The sequence below is a fragment of the Erpetoichthys calabaricus genome, chromosome 8 (assembly GCF_900747795.2).
Source record: "Erpetoichthys calabaricus chromosome 8, fErpCal1.3, whole genome shotgun sequence".
NCBI classification, from domain to species: domain Eukaryota; kingdom Metazoa; phylum Chordata; class Cladistia; order Polypteriformes; family Polypteridae; genus Erpetoichthys; species Erpetoichthys calabaricus.
Window position 1 is genome coordinate 80,346,078 of NC_041401.2, and position 22,746 is coordinate 80,368,823.

Consider the following 22,746-nt stretch of genomic DNA (forward strand, 5'->3'; position numbering starts at 1 on the left):
CTCTCTCTGGATCGGTTCGCAGCCGAGTGTGAAGCGGCTGGGATGAGAATCAGCACCTCCAAATCCGAGACCATGGTCCTCAGCCGGAAAAGGGTGGAGTGCCCTCTCAGGGTTGGTAGCGAGATCCTGCCCCAAGTGGAGGAGTTCAAGTATCTTGGGGTCTTGTTCACGAGTGAGGGAAGAATGGAGCGTGAGATCGACAGGCGGATCGGTGCGGCATCCGCAGTAATGCGGGCGCTGCATCGGTCTGTCGTGGTGAAAAAGGAGCTGAGCCGTAAGGCGAAGCTCTCAATTTACCAGTCGATCTATGTTCCTACCCTCACCTATGGTCATGAGCTATGGGTAGTGACTGAAAGAACGAGATTGCGAATACAAGCGACTGAAATGAGTTTCCTCCGCAGGGTGTCTGGGCTTTCCCTTAAAGATAGAGTGAGAAGCTCAATCATCCGGGAGGGGCTCAGAGTAGAGCCGCTGCTCCTCCGCATCGAGAGGAGTCAGATGAGGTGGCTCGGGCATCTGATCAGGATGCCTCCTGGACGCCTCCCTGGTGAGGTGTTCCGGGCACGTCTAACCGGGAGGAGGCCCCGGGGAAGACCCAGGACACGTTGGAGGGACTATGTCTCTCGACTGGCCTGGGAACGCCTTGGGATTCTCCCGGAAGAGCTAGAAGAAGTGGCCAGGGAGAGGGAAGTCTGGGCATCTCTGCTCAAGCTGCTGCCCCCGCAACCCGACCTCGGATAAGCGGGAGACAATGGATGGATGGATGGATGGAGACAACTGCTTTGATAATTTTAAGATGGATTACGAATGATTCAGCATAATGATTTTGTAGCGTAAACAAAGAATAAACAAAATAATATACTGCATATCAATGACAAAGAGCAAAATGGTATAGTGAAAAGCACTTTTGTCCACAAACACATGAGAACATCCAGAGTTATGGACAAAAATATGTCAACAAGTGGGAATTCAACCATTTGTTTTATTTTTAGGTTTTCTTTATTTTAAGGTTCAGTATATCAAGAGTCTTAGAAATGCTGCAGATGCAGGCCTGCATATTTACTACAGCTGTAAAACAAAGCTTTAAGACAGACAGAGGGTTTTTAAGTAATCAACAGAGGCTGGGACATGCATACAAATTGTTTGCTTCAACTTGCAAGGTTTAATTTACTTTAACTGCTGCAGAACATCTGTAAGCTGTAACCTATTAGTTGTTCACCAAAGAAGGCCCATTTGTCATATCCTGAAATTTCCTTTTTTTCAGTTTTTGCTAACCTAAACTTTAAATCTCTGGCAGTTTACCGCTTGCCTTTTCGCCATTTTAGATCATTCACCACATTTCAACTGATTAAATTTGAAGAAAAACTGAGGTGTTCAAAACTTTTGGCCGGTAGTGAATGACTCAATATTAAACTGTACTTAGGAAACATGAAATAAATCCAATACAGGTGTGCTTGAAAGTTTGCGAACCCTTTCGAATTTTCTATATTTCTGCATAAATATGACCTAAAACATCATCAGATTTTCACTCAAGTCCTAAAAGTAGATAAAGAGAAACCAGTTAAACAAATGAGACAAAAATATTATACTTGATCATTTATTTATTGAGGAAAATGATCGAATATTACATATTTGTGAGTGGCAAAAGTATGTGAACCTCTAGGATTAGCAGTTAGTTTGAAGGTGAAATTAGAGTCAGGTGTTTTCAATCAATGGGATGACAATCAGGTGTGAGTGGGCACACTGTGTTATTTAAAGAACAGGAATCTATCAAAGTCTGCTCTTCACAACACGTTTGTGGAAGTGTATCATGGCACGAACAAAGGAGATTTCTGAGGACCTCAGAAAAAGAGTTGTTGATGCTCATCAGGCTGGAAAAGGTTACAAAACCATCTCTAAAGAGTTTGGACTCCACCAATCCACAGTCAGACAGATTGTGTACAAATGGAGGAAATTCAAGACCATTGTTACCCTCCCCAGGAGTGGTCGACCAACAAAGATCACTCCAAGAGCAAGGCGTGTAATAGTCGGCGAGGTCACTAAGGACCCCAGGGTAACTTCTAAGCAACTGAAGGCCTCTCTCACATTGGCTAATGTTCATGTTCATGAGTCCACCATCAGGAGAACATTGAACAACAATGGTGTGCATGGCAGGGTTGCAAGGAGAAAGCCACTGCTCGTCTGCAGGTTGCTAAAGATCACGTGTACAAACCAGAAGGCTATTGGAAGAATGTTTTGTGGACAGATGTGACCAAAATAGAACTTTTTGGTTTAAATGAAAAGTGTTATGTTTGGAGAAAGGATTCCAGCATTGAACCTTATCACATCTGTGAAACATGGTGCAGGTAGTATCATGGTTTGGGCCTGTTTTGCTGCATCTGGGCCAGGACAGCTTGCCTTCATTGATGGAACAATGTATTCTGAATTATATCAGAGAATTCTAAAGGAAAATGTCAGGACATCTGTCCATGAACTGAATCTCAAGAGAAGGTGGGTCATGCAGCAAGACAACGACCCAAACACACAAGTCGTTCTACCAAAGAAAGGTTAAAGAAGAATAAAGTTAATGTTTTGGAATGGCCAAGTCAAAGTCCTGACCTTAATCCAATCGAAATATTGTGGAAGGACCCGAAGCGAGCAGTTAATGTGAGGAAACCCACCAACATCCCAGAGCTGAAGCTGTTCTGTACGGAGGAATGAATAATAATAATTAATAATTCATTACATTTATATAGCGCTTTTCTCAGTACTCAAAGGGCTAAAATTCCTCCAAGCTCCAGATACTGAAAGCAAAGGTTCACATACTTTTGCCATTCACAAATATGTAATATTCGATCATTTTCCTTAATAAATAAATGACCAAGTATAATACTTTTGTCTCATTTGTTTAACTGGTTTCTCTTTATCTACTTTTAGGACTTGAGTGAAAATCTGATGATGTTTTAGGTCATATTTATGCAGAAATATAGAAAATTCTAAAGGGTTCACAAACTTTCAAGCACAACTGTATAAAGATTCAGCCAATCAAGGATGATTAATGGGGACCTCAAGATAAGCTGGTGCTGTTAATGAAAATGAACCTTCAGGCAAAAGAAGCTGGAATTAAGGGGTATTTGAATCAGCCACCTCAGCCTCGGCCCTAAAAGCAAAAACTGGAATTCTGAATGTACTGAATGAGATTTATAGCTTAGGATATGCTCCATTTTGCACAACACTTACCTATTAATTAATTCTGACAAATTTGGCCACTGAAGCCTTAGTACTGTGTTGGATACTAGGAACACCAGATAGATGTCTAACTCTGGGCTAGTGTCTTTAAACAGGCCTCATTCTAAAATCGGCAAATGCACTGAAGAGATTCTTTTGAGTAACTTTTCTTGTAAAAGACAAGAAAGTAAACAACTGTGATGAACAGATTGTAGTGGTGCTCTGGCTGAGGATACATATTATATATATATAATCCCTTTACTGCCCAATAGCATAAATTAACAAACAAAAAGACTTACTTGTTAGACAAGTTACATGTTTATAGATACTGTGCATTGACCCAAGTTCCCAAGATTGAAATTTGACATGTTTGGTAATGGTGACTGCAAAGTTCTATCAAATTAATTATCATCTCTGTTACAAGGATTTGCTTTAGGATGAATAGTCATAATTGTAATAAATATTATTGAGAAGTACACAACAAATAGAATGTTCTACAAGAATCTGATCCATGTCAGCAGACATTCCTCCTAACTATTATTGATTAACACCACTGTTCATCATCATAGAAACAAACTATATCTACTGCCATCTCAATCTGCTCTTGGAGGTATCCAGAACTACCAGTTATAAGCTCTGTATCACTAAACGTCATAAAGCCATGTTTATGTGAACGCTTCTCTACAGTCAGGCTGAAAATGAACATTTGCTTAGTAGTCTTCCACTTTATTTAATAAATTACGAAAATTCACCAGGATCATACTGAGAAGAAGAATCTAGTGGGAATGTGTTCCCACCTCACTCTTGAGCAAACACCTCTGCATTGGACTATATAGGTGACTGAACATGCGTTGCTACAATAAATGTTTCATGGAGACTAAAAGCAAATCAGCTGGTACTTTCTTTGCATATGGCAGTAGAAAATCCCCTATGGAATATAAGCAGCAAACACATTACAGTGACAGGAGAGGAAAAGACTCTTGCTTAAGACTGCAAAATAACAGCGGCAACTGCATAACACAAACAATAATAAAAGTCCAACTCTATCCATGACCTGTTGAAGAAACGTTAAAATAAACCAAATATAAAATTCTTCTAATAAAGATGAACAGACCTCTAGCTGGTCATCATGAGAATTTATAGCAAAAATCTCTTCCATGCAGATTACATTTGTGTTGACCAACACTGCACTATGTTCCTCTACTACAATTTCAGTTAAATCCTTATAGTAAAATGTGTGTTCCGTTTTGCATTGCTGACCAATTTATGTGAAGTTCTATCACAGATTTTTCTGTGTTCTTTGACATCAACAGTTACCCTTAAATTCTATGCTCAATGCTCTAATAACACTGACCTGCACCAAGATTCTCCCAAGCCAAAAGCAAATTTCACCTTATAGATTTAGGTGTGCTGAATTCATTTGTGAAACTGGAATTTCTCTACCACAAATCATTTCCATGAGGTATTGCATATTTTTTAAAATTAACATCAAGTTTGTTTTATGGCTTCAGTATTTGTCATGCTCAGAATATTATCTGAAGTGTATTTTAAACTAAAAAAAAGTCAGTCTTCCTCAATCATAAATATGCAGGTAGTTGTGGTGGAAACAATCCATAATAAAATATTTGCAATACATTTTTGCTCTCTTCGTATCCCTTCAAAACAGCCAGGAGAAGGATAGATGCCTTTTAATTATTCAGTATGTGTTTAAAGGCAACAATCTCACTCTCTTCATTCTCGTGCACTACTGGTTGTGTCTTTAAATGTACTGTATAGATTTGTCCAACTGTCCATTTTCAAAACTGATTAATCCAGTTCAAGAACTGCTGAAGCCACAGCTAATCCTGGCAGTGCTATGTGCAACCACCATGAATGTGACGCCAGTAGATTGTAGAACATAGTCATGTACACATCTATAATCATACAGACTGTCAATTCAGAGTTACCACATAACATAAGATATGCTTCTTTGGTATCTGGAAGTAAAAGAAGAGTAATCAATTGGGGAAAAAAACACATGCAAATTCCACACAAAACTCAAAGTCGGTCTTCAGTAGCTATCAGAATGCAGAACTAACCACTGTACCACTCTTTACAATTAAACAGAACTTGCATTAAGTTGTTGTAGTAGTATAAATGAAAGAAATCAAGCAATGTTTTTCTAAAAAATAAATAAATAAACCTGCTTAATTTTTACACATATAACAAACCAACCAACCATTCATCCATTTTCAATGCCACTTATCAATTTTGTGGTCACAGGGACCCACTGCCTGCCCTGGCTGGATAACACAGAAAGTGGGACTGCAGTACACCATACAACACACCCTCACTCAATCATAACGTAACCAGCACGTCCTTGGGGATACTGGAATAGGAGAAGAGAGGATAAGAAAGGATAAGAAGGCTGTTGTTTAAATAGATTTTTTACAAAAATATGCAGGTGTTAGGGTTGATCTATCCACTTTCATGGCCAATAAGTACAAACAGTAAACAAATACATACCCTGCCTTTATTAAAAATACAAAGTGTATGCCTCAGTTTTCTTGGGAATAGAAAAAAAAGTGGAAAACTACAAGATACTGGTTAAGGAGCTTCTCTCTTCCTGCCTAGCAATTGGGTGCAACATGACTTTAAAAATCCATTTCCTACAGACTCATTTAGATTTTCCCCCCCAAAAAACGTCTCTGATGAATATGGAGAAGGTTTTCACCAGATCAACACTCAAATGGTGAGATCTTACAGTGGAAAGTGGAGTTAATGCTAGCAGACATCTGTTGGTTCTTTTACCATTAAACACCTTCAGTGGATTATACGAGGAGAAAACTGTCAGGTGATTACTTTTAGTAATAATTATATTTAAATCACTTACAGCATTTGTGCAATTTATATATTTTTTCAAACTTTTTCATTTTTAAACTTTCATCTCACAAAAATTAGATATGATACAGGAATTACGTTGCCAGATATGGATTCAGCATCCTTAACTCTATAACAAACACCTAAATGTTTTAATGGGGACAAAACTTTTTTTTTTTTTTTTTGCAGACTAGTATAGTGGAAATTGCAGAAGCGTATTAGAGTCACAGGGAAAAAAAAAAAAAAAGTATGTCGAGATTAAAGTCGACATTTTGACTAATCTTGCCGTTTATGTTGTGATTAAAGATGAAATTTCGACTTTAATCTAGAAATTTCAAGTTTTCCACTTTAATCTTGTAATTTGTCATTAAAGTAGAATGTCTTAAACATCATCTTAAAATCGATGTTTATTTATATTATTTTTTATTGTTTCTCAAACCCCATGTTTATTACATTTTACAAATAAATTAACTTCATTTAAAAAATGTACTCAGTTAATAATATAATTAAGCATGCGGGGGCCCAGTGGCCCAGCTGTAGCGCTGCTGCCTCGCAGTATGAGGGTTATGTCCCGGGTGTCACATGCCTGGTGTTTGCATGTTTTCCTGGTGGGTTTCCTCACATGTTTAACACATGCTTTAATGCATTTCATCATGAAAATTAAATAAAGTATATATCTTTATATACTAAATGTTCAGAGAGCTGCAAAATCATGAAGTTAAAGTAATTCTGTATGGCAATTGCTGCCTGCGGCTCCTCTCAGTGCAAGAGAAAGCCCGTTTAATTGGGGAACATTTCAGAATACAAAGCAGTTAACGCACTACTTTAGCTAGGAAGGGGTTTGAGAAACTCTAGTGAATTCAGCATCGACTTTATGATGAAGTTTACGACGTTCTACTTTAATGACAAAAACTATGGATTAAAGTGGAAATTTCGAGGTTAAAGTCGACATTTCCACATTAATTTAAACGACGAGATTAATGTGGAAATGTCGACTTTAATCTCGAAATTGACTTTTTCCACTGTGTCCCTATTGTTTTTCTTCTCAATGGCCCTAATGCGCTTCCGTAGGAAATACCAGGCTAGAATCATTTCCACTTCTTTTTCAGACTATCTTGTCCGTGTCAGTCAACTTTATTTTAAAATTTTAAATAACCCCATGATTGCGGACAGCATGCACAACGTCTTGAGTTATTATAGTGTGTGTGTTTATTCAAATCAATGAAATATCCCACTTGGCTAGGAGTGAACAAACGTTTTACCTCTCCTACGTAAAGGTATACATCACACCAATAAGGAAACAACTGTATCAACCGCAACTCAAGCTGCACTTTTCATTTACTCATGTGCGATAAGATTGGCAGTCACTTTCAAGTGACGGAAAAATACATTCTATTCAATACAGACGCAGAGAACCTAGAAAATCATCTACAGATAAAAATTGCCTAAGCATTCGTTAATGTGACTGGAGTGAATTTGTTGACTATGTTTTCAATGCCTCCAACTGATCCCGTAAAACACTACAGCCCCAGCCAAAGTCAAGTCGGTCAACACAGGTCTATCCCGTTAACATCTTCCCCTGTCGCCTTACCACAGGTGTCGTGATCCTGGAACCAACGCTGCTACGTAAAACGAGTAGCGTTCCAGATCGAAAAGCCATTTCAATACGTCCTCTGATCTGTTTCTCTTATGACCCTCACAGGTCTTTTACAATCTATGGGCCTAAAGGACGCGCCGGCGCCGTTTTGTGACGTCACAGGAGCGTCCGCCGAGCAGTGCATCATGTTTATGTGGAATTTTCATCATGCAATAGAGACACTTGATTTAAATAAAATAAAACGAGTTGTGCTTTTGGTTCTAAAATGTCATAAGGCAACCTGCTTAAAAGCGTAAACCAATTGTAGCAGACCTGGTTTTGAAACAGAGACAAGGGAAATGTAACAAGAGGGCGACAGGGAAGGACGCTCGGACATGGAAAAATGGGAGAAGCAAAACAAGTGTCAGTTTATTATTACTCAGCCAATCATCTCCGGGAAGTGTCGCAAAAGAACACATTTGATCGGAGAATAACTCTTTAACTACTTTTGTTTAACTGGGAAAAGATTATCGCAATTTATTAGTTATCGCATTGATTTAATATTTAACTTAATTTTTATTGCCACTCAACAAAGTTGGTAGGAATTTCTATTGGTGTAGCCTCAATCCTGTTGAACACCATTTGTGCAAAAGTACAGCGATATACTGTATATGAATCAGTCAAAAATATGAAAAATACATAATTAAATAAGTCATCTAAATATTATGGAATACTATACTATATATACTATATTTTTATCGGTATTACGTTTTAATTGCCTTATTTTTAAAGATAATTGTATTTAACAATGTGACTTTTCCGTGGGGCATATTTCCAAATGGCTCCAATGTCCACGCTATTTTTATCAAAGTGCTCCTTCTTATGATGGTTTCGTCAGCTGTCAAACAAGACGAAGACGATCAGCAGGACCTGTTCCCATTGGTTAATCCTTTACTATCGATTATTTTCCTGATCGTGGGCGGTAGGCGGCTAAAGATCTTCAGCGCTACTTGAGTGTCAAATGGTAAACAGGCAGAGGCACTTAAAAGTTAGGACGGTTAGCTTGAATGGACAGAGGCCATGTAACACACAATGCTGTTCTGAGATCAATTGTCGCTATACTGGAAATGCCCAGACAGAAGTGCCCTTCACACTGTTGTCGTTAAATTAATGTATATTGTCCGAGACTGGATATCACTTCATCTGACCTTCTATGCGGACAAGGTGTTAAGATGCAGTGGCGTAGCTAGGGGCCGCACATATTTGGGGGCGGCATTATTGGACAAAAGGTTCAGTACAATTCGTGTGTAAGCTTCAGGGATCGAAAAAATATCAGTCATGAATGAAAAAAGTAAAATTCTCTGATTTCTATCTACAAATGACTCAAAATAATTTTCAGACTGTCATTCTGTGACGGCATCAGAAACAGCAGTTGAAATGTATGAGGCAATAACAAAAATAAACATAAACATTACACCGATAATAATTTCTAGGAAGACAACTAATTTACAATTTATAAGTTATTGCTCTAAGCAGAAAACATCCCCGCCTATCACTTGTACACAACACTGGTTCTGGTTTTCGCAGCGTAATTACATTAAACTAATAATTAGAATACGGCTTATCAGTGCGTCTATACTATATTCTTGTCTATTTGATGCTTATAAATAGTTATATGTAAAAAATTATTGCTGTTTCTCTATATTTAAATAAATCTGTGAAAAATCTATCTTAATTTTTCTCTATACGTCATTTTAATTTTCTATTTAAATAGGTTAACATGTTCAGATATGTTGGGGGGTGGCAAACTGAATCACCGCCCCGCTCCGAGCGGTACGAACTCGAGCTACGCCACTGTTAAGATGCTCTTAAGTCTACTGAAAACCATTTCATCAACGCGAATATTTTGAAGAACATTTGGTGGTCCGAGCGCCAGCACCCAAAAATTCGGAATACAGTAGTGATTTCAGCCTGTGTCTGTCAATCCATTAGGAATTCCGTTTATGTAAAAGAATGGGCATAAACAGAGGGACGCCAGTTATGGAACTGGAGGTGTGCGCACTCCGAAAAGTCCGCGTTATGTATACAGAGTTACCAATTATGTAAAAGAAGGGACGCGCTCTCCAGACATGGTTGTCGAAATCTAATAATGACCACCCGCCGTTGATTCTAGGGCTCCAAATGGGCTTCGACCGGCATTGCCAAGTGTATCGTCAATTGATGGTAAAACAAAGAGAGAAAAGATACTTTGAATTGAACATGACTGAATTAAGAGAGAGTTAAAACATGAGTGTGAAGCGGCGATCACATATACAGGCAATAGTACGAACAACTCGAGAATAGCAGCGTGTCTTCTTTTATCTGGAGTTTCACAGTGAGAATATGTAATTAAGTACATTGCATGGCGCAGCTACAAATATTAAATTATCTGTTTTGTGTGCAAAACCAACCATCGCATCTCTTAATACGTTTATATTTTGTCAGTTTGAATGTGTGAAAAGTAGCCTTCTGTTTACAGTCAGGCAAAAGAAAATTAACAGTAAATGATTGTCCAATAGGAATAGGGTTTAGCCAGTTGGTCTTCATTGATAAGTGAGGAAACCAACAGGAAACGAGGTATTTGGAAATAAACAGCGCAGGCATTAGAAGAATCATTCGGAAAAGAAGTACCGTCTTTAAAAATAAGGCTGGTTCGAAAAAAACAACTTTTATGTAATTATGCGTTTTTCACAATTCGTTGACCCATTTATATACAGTATATCTCTGTACTTTTGCATGTGATTCTTTATTTCATAATTGACATTCTATTTATTTTATTTTGTCACAAATGCCATTTTATATCAATACATATAACAAGGTAAATATAATTAAATAACACATGACACATCACAATATCCAGTAGTTTTAGGCTGAACCATTCAGGGAAAAAAGATTGGTTCGTAAATATATAAATTGGTTTAGATATACTGTACTGTATATCGGTTCAGATACTTTGGTTTGAATATATACATTAGTTTGAATACATCCGTTCTGTGATATCCATTGCCTGATATTAGTTAAAATACATTGGTTTGTTTATATATATATATATATATATATATATATATATATATATATATATATATATATATGTGAATTTCCCATTGGGATTAATAAAGTATCTATCTATCTATCTATCTATCTATCTATATTATGCATAATGTACAGTTAGGTCCATAGATATTTGAACAGAGACAACGTTTTTCTAATTTTGGTTCTGTACATTACCACAATGAATTTTAAATGAAACAACTCAGATGCAGTTGAAGTGCAGACTTTCAACTTTAATTCAGTGGGGTGAACAAAACGATTGCATAAAAATGTGAGGCAACTAAAGCATTTTTTTTAACACAATCCCTTTTGTTTGTTTGTTTCTTTTCTTTTTTTTCAATCAGTAAATATGGAAAATAGGTAGGGATAAAAATGTAACCATAAAGCAAAGCCTAATTCATTTTACTAGAAACATAACTAAAATAAAATTAGATTAAGTCCAAAAAAGTATTCAAATAGAAAATTAAATCTAATGGCAATATTATTGAGATGATATTTGCAGTATATAATAGGAAATTAACATACCAGGACTTTAAAATGAGAGGACATATCATAACGGTAGAGTTCTCGGTGCTGCTAATTGAAAACTCAAGACTCCTGGGTCTGAATCCAAGTTTGGTGTTTGCATGTTAGCGCCTTGTCTCTCTGTGTGTTCTCAGGGTACTATGATTTCCTCCCATATACCTAAGGTTGTTTTAGATGTACTGGTATCTTTAAATTAGCTTGATACGAGTGCTAGTGTGCACTCAGGAATAGACTGGATATTAGGGTTACTTAATGCTTTGCATTTGATGGACCAATCAGGTTATAAAAATGGATGAATGCAATATATTAGCCTGGTAAAATTTAAAAGCAGTTTAATTTAATTAATCCAGTCCCTGACTTTTTCTGCACTTTTTTTGTAAAGCGTGTACTTGGTTGTTTAATAATTTCACCCTTCCTATATTGAATAGAAAATTACACTTGAAATAGATTTCTACATCATTGTGCCACACCACAGTTTTTGCTATATTCATTGTCAAGTTACATTAAAACAAGGCTGCACGTGGGCAAGATTTAATTATAAAGTGTTGTTACATTGGCATGTATAAATGAACTAATTTAATTCCAGTGTTGACAATGACAATATTTGGTTAGCAACTGGCTTAAATGAAAAGAACTTGCACCTGACATTAGCCTTTCCATTTTCCAAATCTGTTTTTTTCCCATTTCTGGGTTTTGGGGAGCTAGATTTTATCTTATCATCATGAGTCCATCACAGGGGACAGTTGTGCACTTTATGCTTTGTCAGTTTAGATGTCATTTAACATAACCTGAATTCCTTGGGATGTCAGAGGAAAACCCATGAAGATAAAAGGAGAATGTTCACACCTCCTGCCGATAGCTATCAGGCTAAGAGTTGATCCTAGGTTCATAGGGCTTTAAAGCAGCCTACCTGATTCCTACACCACTGTGATATTATTCTAACAGGTTTTGCCATTGATTAAGTACCAGATCTAATACTGATTTATTTTAATCAGTACTGATATCATACTTATAATACTGATTATAAAAAGGCCACTCTAAGTTAAATTGCCGGGTTGCTTCCTACTTGCTGTGTGACCATGAGCAATATACTTAATCTAAACTCTATTCCAGCTGTAAAACAAATTAGAATAATGTAATAAAAATTGTAATATATTGTAATCTTATATGTTGACATAATTAAAAGCACCAGCCACTTATGCAATGATAACAAGACTTTGCCACCATGCCTCTTTTGGAAATGACAAAATTACTGAATGTAAAGTGCATGTTTTTAATGATATACTACTGCTGTAATTAATATTTTCCGTTTTGTGTGACAACATGATTTATTCAAATTGGTATAACTAATTTATATTTCAGATAGCAGAATTAATTATTGGAAATATCATGAGAGAAGACAAATATGAGGGCGGATTGCAAAGTAATTTGACTGATTTTTTTATTCAGAATCTGATGACTGCACAGGCTTGGAACACTTTTCTTTTTCAAAGTAGCATCATTCATATTGAAAATGTTTTTTTACATTGTTTCAAAAATGATTCAAAGACAAGTAACAGGCTGTTAGCTATGCGGCAGTGGTGTTTTTCACTTCATCATATGAGGAGAACTTCTTTCCTCGTAGTTGTTATTTCAGCTTTGGGAATGCCCAGAAATCACACAGTGCTAAATTCCCAAGCATAACGCAAAATTCAATCAGACACCTCTGTCGTACTGTCACAGGAATGTCTTCTTCATCTACCATAATGATATGTATGAGGTGTTTCCACTTGCTGTGACAGAACTTTAAAGAATATGGTGGTCCAACTGCAGGTTCACACACATCCATGCATGCAGTTCATGGAGAGCATTCCCATGTCTACCTCTATGAAAGAGAAACAGGGACAGTCTTGCTGCTTTTCAATCAGCCGTCGTAAATAAGAAAGAGAACCCATTTTATTTAGTAAAGGCAAACAATATGTGTCCATGTGGCCCTGTTGAAGAGCATATTATTTCTTTGCTTCAAGTGATTCTGTTGTTTATTTTAAATCTTGTGGAGAAATGAACATTTTAATTTTAACATTTAAGACCTCTTTATCCATTTTGTGTAAGATGAACATGGCATGTAGAGATGCTTTCATAGCAAAAGAAAAGTGTAACAAATTAATAAGCAGCAGAAGAGGTGAAAGTGGATAGAGAAGTTAAAAAACTGGTGTACAGTATATATTGTATATTGTAAGTGTGATGGGCGGCCTCGGCCATTACCTGGCCAGGACGCCAATGGAATGGAAGGACTGGGAAAGAGAGCATCACTGAGGCAATACCTCTCCTGGGACGCTAGAGGGCAGCCATCTTTGGTGGCCATCTGCAGGGCACGCTGGGAGCTGGAATTTGATGCAGCCCTATTGGGTTCTGTGGGGGCCGCCAGGGGGAGCTACAGAGTCATTCAATGGATTTCCACCATATCTGGGAGTGATTCCAGGTAATCCTGATGAACCACCTGGAGCACTCCTAGGTGCTGAATAAAAGGATCTGCCTCACTCCATTCGGAGAGCTTGGAGGAGGTGGATGAAGCTTGCCAGGAGAGGAGAGGAGAGGATGAAGGAGAAGAAGGAAAGGAAAAGGACTGTCTTTTGGTATTGGCACTTTGGACTGTATTGTGCTGTGGGGAGCAAGGAAAAGCACTTCCCAGCTGTGAATAAAATGTGTGATGTATGGCAAATTCGTGTCTATGCCTTTCTGTGTCAGGTCAGGCCGGCTGTACACGCCCTGGTGGTCAACATAAGAAAGAAAGATGAAAGTAGTTGTTTTGTCCATGTGGCAGGCAAAGGTTAGAAGTGTCCTTCCTCTCATGTAATCTACTGTTTCAGCTTTTATACTTGCAGCAGTAAGATAGGAAGTGAGCTCTTAATTATACAGTGGTGTACAAATGTATCCCCTTGAAAGTTATATTTTTCTGCATGAGAAAAGGTTTATACACATATTTATCCATTCAGTATTTTAATGTGAACTGTTATGATGTAACAATACATTTCCAAAGTCAAAATTAACAATTTTCTGTAGATATTTAACTGAAGAAGAAAGACTGAAAAGTTATTGTTTGCATAAGTATTCAAGCACTACACATTAATACTTTGTCGAAAACACTTTTGTTGCAATAACAGCCTCAATTCTTTTGGGGTAAGTATATGCCAGTTTTGTACATGTTTCAGGAGTGATTCTTACCCATTCTTTTTGGCAGAATGTATAGAAATCCTCTAGGTTGATGGGATGACAGAGATAGATAGACAGATAGATAGATAGATAGATAGATAGATAGATAGATAGATAGATAGATAGATAGATAGATAGATAGATAGATAGATACTTTATTAATCCCAAGGGGAAATTCACAATTCATGTGACACCTCTGGACAGCAGATTTCAAATAGTGCCACTATTCTCAATAGAGTTAAGATCAGGGCTTTGACTTTGCCATTCCAAAATATTTCTGTTTTTGAGCCATTTCAGTGTTGCTTAGACCTAATACTTATGGTCATTGTCATGCTGAAAGATGCATCTTCTCCCAAGCCAAATGTTCACAGCAGACTGGAACAAGTTGTCCTGCAATATTGTGCAGAATTTGTGTCCATCCATTGTCTCTTCAACTCTGACAAGATTTCCAGTCCCAGTACATGAAAAGCACGCCCATAGCATGATGCCGCCACCACCATATTTCACTGTAAGTATGGTGTTTCTTGAGGCATGGGCAGTGTTTTTTTGTTTTTTTTTGTTTTTGTTCTTTATTTCGCCTTATACAATTTCTTGTATTAGGAATTTGGTAGTTTTCGTATACCCCTTGGGGTCAGAGCGCAGGGTCAGCCATTGTACAGCGCCCCTGGAGCAATTACAGGTTAAGGGCCTTGCTCAAGGGCCCAGCAGAGCAGTGGCCTTTTTGGCAGTGACGGGGATTCGAACCGGCAACCTTCGGGATACCAGCGCAGATCCTTAGCCTCAGAGCTTTTGAAATCTGGCAAAAAAAGTTCTATTTTGGTCTCAACTGACCATAAAACCTTCTCCCACATCTTAACTGTGTCTTTCTAATACTTTGTAGCAAATCCAATATTTGCTTTTTTGTGAAACTTAAGGAATGGCTTCTTTCTTGCTACTCTCCCATAGAGGTCTGTTTTAAGGAGAGCTCTTGAAATCATGGAGCCACGCACCTTCACTCCAGTTTCAGCCAAAGAGCATTGCAGACTTCTGAGTAACAGTTGGGATTTTTAGTAGCCTCTTTCGCCAGTTGATGTCTTGTTCTGAGGGATGGCCTGTTCTAGTAAGAGTCTTAGTGCTGTGATGAACCTTCCACTTTCTGATGATGGATCTAAAAGTGCTTAACAGGACATTCAAACTCTGATATTTTTTGTAGCACTTTCCTGCCTTGTGCGTTTCAATGACTTTGTTTCTCACATCAGCAGAATTCTCCTTTGTTTTCATTTTTGCAGTAATTGTCCAACAAAGACGATGGCCTTTACAAAGGTTGCTTTTAATATCCAGAGAGATATAAGGGACTCACAAGTAGAACATAACTATGCTTAATTATGGTCAAATGACTGTCACCTTTGTGTCTTTGGGATTCATTTGTCATTTGTATGAACCTGGAGCTTCCAGAGCACAGAGGATAAAATACTTAAAAAAACACTAACTTCTGAGTTTCTTCTTCAGTTAAATATCTACAGAAAATTGTTTACTTTGACTTTTGAAATGTATTGTTACAGTATAAGAGTTCACATTTAAAATACTGAAGGGATAAATATGTGTACAGATCTTTTGTCATGCAGAAAATTGTGATGACTTTCAAGGGGATTGAATACTGCAAACTTGACATGAATATAGCAAACTTGACATTCTGCACAGATGTTTTTTGGCAAAACCAACAGAGATTGGTTATTTCCTGAAAGTAAAGGGGATGTTATGCATTCACACCTTTTTTAATACCCACTTTTTCTAGTACACATTGCTGCATTGCATGACTTCCTTTTTACAGCAGATAGAAAAATGCATTCTGCAAGTAATTCATTTGTGATCTGTAGCATGATTGTATAAATTATCATTAAATGACAATAGCTTACAAACTTTGTCTATGTTGGTATGCCAAGCAAGTTCAGCAAGCAAGATTACTGGGTCTTGCTGCCAAGATTTTCATATTAGCCCTTGGGCATCCTCAGATTTTCACATCCTGTGCCGAAGTTCTTATTTGTACATGCAGGTTTTGTTAGAAGCACGGAGGCTTCATTGCACACCAAAGGAGTGTTTTTACCATTTCCATAGCAACAACAGCTACAATCAACAACCTGTCTGCAAGAAGTTTACAAGCTTTACATACAATTATTGAATACATTCTGCAGTTAACTTCAAGTTGTTTTTGTGTTTTTATTGAAATCATGATGACTGTAGGAAAAGTCATTTTGCCAATACCTGCCAAGACTTTGGGCAGCATGGGTGGGAAGTGTTATTACATAGGACGTGCCTAACAAAATGGTTTTGTTAAAAATAGACACTTCATAGTAGCTCGTGTTTTTGAGGTTTCTCAAACATTCATATACAATTGTACTTTTGCAACCCTTTTCCTGCTATGACATTGCTATATTTAATAAGATATTGTAACACATGTGGAATTAATCTGAAACTCACTTGTGCATTTGTCAAGTACGTTTTTACTTAATAGAAAATTTATTTTCTTCTTCTGCATTACATGCTTTGTCTCACCATTTTAATGAAAATGTTTATTGTTATTTTACTTTCTTATCATTGTGTTAACTTTAGGCTAGCTGAATAGTGTTAAATCAGACACAAGCTTGTTTTTAATTTATCACTGGGGACTTTGTAATTCTGCTCCTATGTCTGATTGTTTCATAAATATGTTTTGTTACTCCTTAAACTTAAACTACATATTGATTGTTATGTGATGTACCTGTATATGTAGAGACCAGAACTGGAGCAAATAAGGTAGAATTTCACCCAGGTGAAATATTGCCAAGTAAGAAAGCCCTGTTTGAGGATCATCTGAATGCTTATTAGTGGTATATCACAAAGGAGGACTATGGCCGGTAAATCATTACAAGGTAACACTCACTACGTGAATTATTTTTTTAAGGATATACCTATTTGAACAGTTGATTTTAATACAAGGTCTGCTTATCAATAACTGTTAAGATAGAATGAATGGATTATTTGGGAATCTGATGTGATCATATGGACCATTGTGATAATACATTTTTGTAAGCTCACCTCTCTTGAATTTCAATACAATTCACTTTTATTTTTGCATAGTGGTCTTCACTGAGTGCTGTAACAAACTCACAGGTTAAACACAACTCTACAAATTAATTACATAATGCACATACTTGTGCATATACAGTAGAGGAATTGCTTATGTGAGTCCAGGGACCTTGCAATCCTGATGTTGTGGGTTTGCGACTGTCCACAGTGTAGATGTGCGAACTGGGTAATGTGATTCCACAATAAAAACTTGTGCCATAGCCGGGAGGATCTGCACTGTTGATGGGTGGAATGTAGTGGCAGTGCTGCACAGAAGGTGGAGTGCAACTTCAGAGAGAAAGAGAAACCAGAAGAGACAGCAGAGAGAGCAAGAGAGAAAACAGAGGGAAGCTACCATTCCATTGGAGAGAATCCATTCACCAGGACTTTGAAAATGTCATTCACAGAGCAGCTGAATTTAAACAGGCCACCAGGGGTTTGATACCGATGTCTTACTTGCTGCTAATCTTTAGTAAGCTTTCTGACTTTAAAGCAAGGGTGCATATTAACTTAGGACTATACATCTAGATTGCATGACAACACAATACACGTAAAAATATAGATTTGCTTAAAAATACTGTAAAACAAAACTATTTCAAACTAATAATACACGGATCTGTCCATTAATGTTATTATTGATCTGTGGCCAGGAAGAGAGGTTCCTGTGGTCTTTTTGTATCACACTCATTTTTTCAGAGAGAAGCTTCAAACTGGAAATTAGACTAACGTGGAGACTGTTAGGAGTACCAAGTTCCTTGGTGTGCACATAACTGAGGAACTTACTTGGACACATAACACCTCATCACTAATCAAGAAAGCCCAGCAGAGACTACACTTTCTGAGGCGGCTGAAGCGAGCAAGTCTTCCCCCTTCCGTCCTCACCATGTTCTACAGAGGCACCATTGAGAGTGTTCTGACCAACTGCATCACGGCCTGGTATGGCAACTGCAACATAACCGACCACAAGCGTCTGCAAAGGATACTGAAGACAGCAGAGAACATTATTGGGGTGCCTCTCCCTTCACTACAGGACATATTTTACAAACACAGTGTCCGCAAGGCCTGCAGCATTGTGCAGGACCCCTTACACCCCTCACATGGACTTTTCACACTTCTGCCATCCAAGAGAAGATACTGCAGCATCAAAGCCAAATCTGCCAGGCTGCAGGAGAGTTTTTACCCCGAAGCTGTTAGACTCCTTAACACAATACTGCCCCATGGGATCTTCCACACGGCCTCAATCACCTCAAAAACAGAACTTTTATACATGTGAGCCACTGTCCTGCAAAGACTAGTGTGCATGTAGAAAAAGAACTGAAAATCTCATACTGACCTTTTAAGTATTTTGACACTCTTGATATCTTTCTGCTGTGAAACATTCTGACCTGTCATTGTTTACACATGTCTTAAACAACTATTATCATACACTGATAACTTCTGTATTATCTATATCTATTATTTATTTATTATATTACATATCTATTGACTATATTTATGTATCTAGATTGCAAATACCATACATTGCATCAATGTTCATATTGCTAACTACATTTCAATATTGCTGCTACTTCTTTGTCTTTGCACAATGTCTTGTCTTTTTTGTGTTTTAATTTTAAATTTTAATTTTAATTCTATTTTTAAATTATTATTTACACGTCATGAAGCTTCGCAGTTTCGTCTATCTGTATACTTGTACAGTATATGGTTGAGATGACAATAAAGTTCAGTTTCGTCTATCTGTATACTTGTATATGGTTGAGATGACAATAAAGTACACTTTGACTTTGAGGTCCAAGGTGATTAAAGCTGAGAGCCACAAGTGTAAATTATTTTATTATTTTATCATTCTGTTAATACAGAAATAATGCATTATATAAAATGTTAATTTTGTATTAAATTGATTGATTAATCAGAATAACTTGGAAATTACAGTGTTCAGTGTAAAGTTTTGAAAGTTGTGACACAACTATCTATATCTTGAGGACCGACTGAGCACAAATGGATCACTAACCATGAAAGAAATATGTGTCACTAGTGGTTTCATTTATTTCCTTCACGGGAAGAGGCAAGAACACACACACCAAAACTGGAATTGCAAGACAGGCAAGAGTCAGTTAGAAATGTAAAAACTAATTTCAGTGAAACTCTTACTAAGGATGATTTAGAGGATGAAGAGTCTGGCTTGTTAAGGTGTGCACATGCCTGTGACCTCATTTTACAAGTATTTTATTCTGTCCAAATATAGAATTCTTAGAAGACATAGTTGTTCTATGAAGTGAATATACAGCTGATGAAAAGAAGTAGAGCAAAGATAAAACCTTTAGAAACCTTCATATCACCTGATTGGTACTCAGTTGTTTTCAAATGGTGTGCAGACTTCCTTCTCTTTTTGTCCTTTACAGTTCAGTTCAAAATGTTTTAAAAGTTGAACAATTTCCATTTATTCGGCCTGGCAGGAGCTGTAGCCTTTTATTTTGCTTGTGGGCTCTTTCATAATAATTTAGTGTATCTCTAGCACACAGGCCACACTTTTAGGAACCATTTATAAATACCAATTGCAGAAAAAAATATTGTATTTTAAATAAGTTAATAACACATTCGTCAAGAACCAATAAAGCAAACAATACATTTAGTTATACAGCTTCCAATATTGAGCCCTCAAGCTTCCTGTTGTGTTTTGCGGACATAAAAGTACCAGACCGTCTACCAAGTATATACATTTAAACTTATGAAGCTAGATATTAACAGGGAACTGAATCTATAAATGCATCTGTTATTAATATCTTTTATTATCTAGCTTCTTATGTTGAAATATTGTAGAGTCCTGTTTATTTATTTATTTATTTCTTCTGCAATTAGTGTTGTGGTATAACCATATTATATATATTATATTATAACCATCAGCATCAAGTGACTCCGTGAGAACCCTAACTACAAAGAGGACTATTTCATTTATGTTAGGTAGAATGCCCAAAGGGGACTGGGCGGTCTCGTGGCCTGGAACCCCTATAGATTTTATTTTTTTCTCCAGCCTTCTGGAGTTTTTTTTTTTTTTTTTTTTTTTGTTTTTTCTGTCCACCCTGGCCATCGGACCTTACTCCTTTCTATGTTAACTAATGTTGTCTTATTTTAATTTCTTATTTGTCTTTTATTCTTCTTTTCTTCATTATGTAAAGCACTTTGAGCTACTTTTTGTATGAAAATGTGCTATATAAATAAATGTTGTTGTTGTTGTTGTTGTTGTGGTTTCTTTAATGAGATGGATAGTGGTATATTAATGTTGTTCTACTTTTATAGCTGTCCTGTAATTGTTGCTTTTTATATTACAGCTTATTGGGACCTGATAATATTATCTGGACTGGGGATCCTTGTTGGGGGTTGTCACAACTGTTTTATTATGGTTCAACTGGGATATTATGACATTAATTGGTATAAATTGCCTCAGATGCCTTAAGGTATTTGACTGATCTTAAGTGAGTAAGTAATGTGATGAGGTGAACTTAATGAAGCAGGGAATACATAGGACCCAAGCCAAAATTCTAATTAGGCACACTAGGACTGAAGATACCATCTGCATTGAATTTTTGTCTTGTTATTGTGAGTACCCCAGATGAGTATTTACTGTACTTTGAAATTGCAGATAAGTGTCAACAGGTTGGTTATGCTTTAATTGTCTTTAAAGGATGTTTGTGTTCCTGGCCCTAAAGAAGGAAAGCAATTTCCGAAACACATTGGCTGAAGAAGCCTTGATTGGATACTAATGACTGGATGCCTTTTCAGAAACAGTTCCCTTTTAATATCTAGCTTCATATTTTTAAATGTATATATTTGTAGGATTACATTGCACACTGTGACCAGTAGGAGGCATTGCACCACCCCAAACCCCAAACACAATCTCAGAAACACAACTCCAGGGTTCAAACAAATGATTTATTGCATAAACTACCTTCACAGATCATTCAAAATCACAAGCATAGAAAATATTCTTATTTTTGTCTCTTACTTTCTTTCTCCATGTGAATGTTGTCCAGCTCCTCTACCAACTTTGACTCAAATGTGCCGAAGTAAAGCTACTTCCTTTAGCCAGGACCCGGGAGTACTTCCAGTGTCACAAGACTGTCTCTCAGAAGCACTTTCAGGTTAGGTGGAAGTCTCATAAATTCAGCACCCCATTGTGGCATCCACGGAACCCAAAAGGGCTGTTCCATGTGACTACAGTTCCCAACATGCTTTGTGGGTATCTGTAGAGATACCGTAACCCAGAGACACTTTAACCTAATGTTTTGGGAGAACAAATAACCCAAATAAGTTGTCTTCTCCTGTCCTTCCATCGTGCTGGCCTCCTGGCCAAGTACATAACCTTGTTCACTTCTGGCCGGTATGCCACTCATTGTATGCCATCCATTATAATTGTTACATCCTCAAAATGCAATTACACCCCTGGGGGTTCAACATTGGAAGCTCCATGGCTGAAATGTATTGTTTGCTTTGTTAGTTCCTGACAAATGTGTTGTTTAGTTATTTAAAATATACTCTGCTGTTTTTTTTAGCAATTGGTGTTGGTAATATTACAGCAAGTATTGTAATGCGATTGATAGTGGTATAATACTATGTGCATATTTAGAACAGTCTGTATATATCCGCTAGAACAGCTTTCACATGCTTTTACACTACATGAGGAAAAAATTCCATGTTAATGGTGAGTGCACAAGAGCTAAATTGATGCTTATGCTCAATAAGGATGAATCATGCATTTGGAAATTCCTGTACTCTTTTCGTTTTTACATCTGGAGCTCTGTATAATTTTACATATAAGGGGCTTCTAAACCTAATTCTGTGGCTGCACTTTTTCCAATCAGATGTTAGTCAATCAGTTTCTGCTATTATCCATTCATGTGTCCATTTGTTCATTCATTTACATTCATATCACCTATTGACACATTTATTGTCTGTTTGTGTTACTGGTTAAAAGGTGCCTCTTGCTAATTCCAGAAGGATATAAACAAAATACAACAGATTCCTTTTGAACCTTTGGCATAATTCAATAATTTGAATGTCATATCCTACAAAATGTTCCCTTTATTCTCTATCAAAGTCTGGCCATGAAACCCCACAAATCAGAACACTCAAACTTTCCTTTTAATCTAAGTTTTTCAGTCTTGGATGTTATTGTGTTGATCTTTTATGCAATTCTTTTAAAATTGACTATTTTT

General features: G+C 37.1%; 1 protein-coding gene across 1 annotated transcript in view; it reads right to left on the reverse strand.

Moving 5' to 3' along the window:
• The window catches only part of ndufa10 (NADH:ubiquinone oxidoreductase subunit A10), a 47,912-nt gene extending 40,100 nt beyond the window's left edge, over positions 1-7,812 (reverse strand). The window contains exon 1 of the mRNA XM_028806958.2: positions 7,658-7,812. Within this exon, the coding sequence (XP_028662791.1) occupies positions 7,658-7,726 (69 nt within the window). The 5' untranslated portion in view covers positions 7,727-7,812. The remainder of the gene's footprint in view (positions 1-7,657) is intronic.
• Between the last annotated feature and the right edge of the window lie 14,934 nt (positions 7,813-22,746).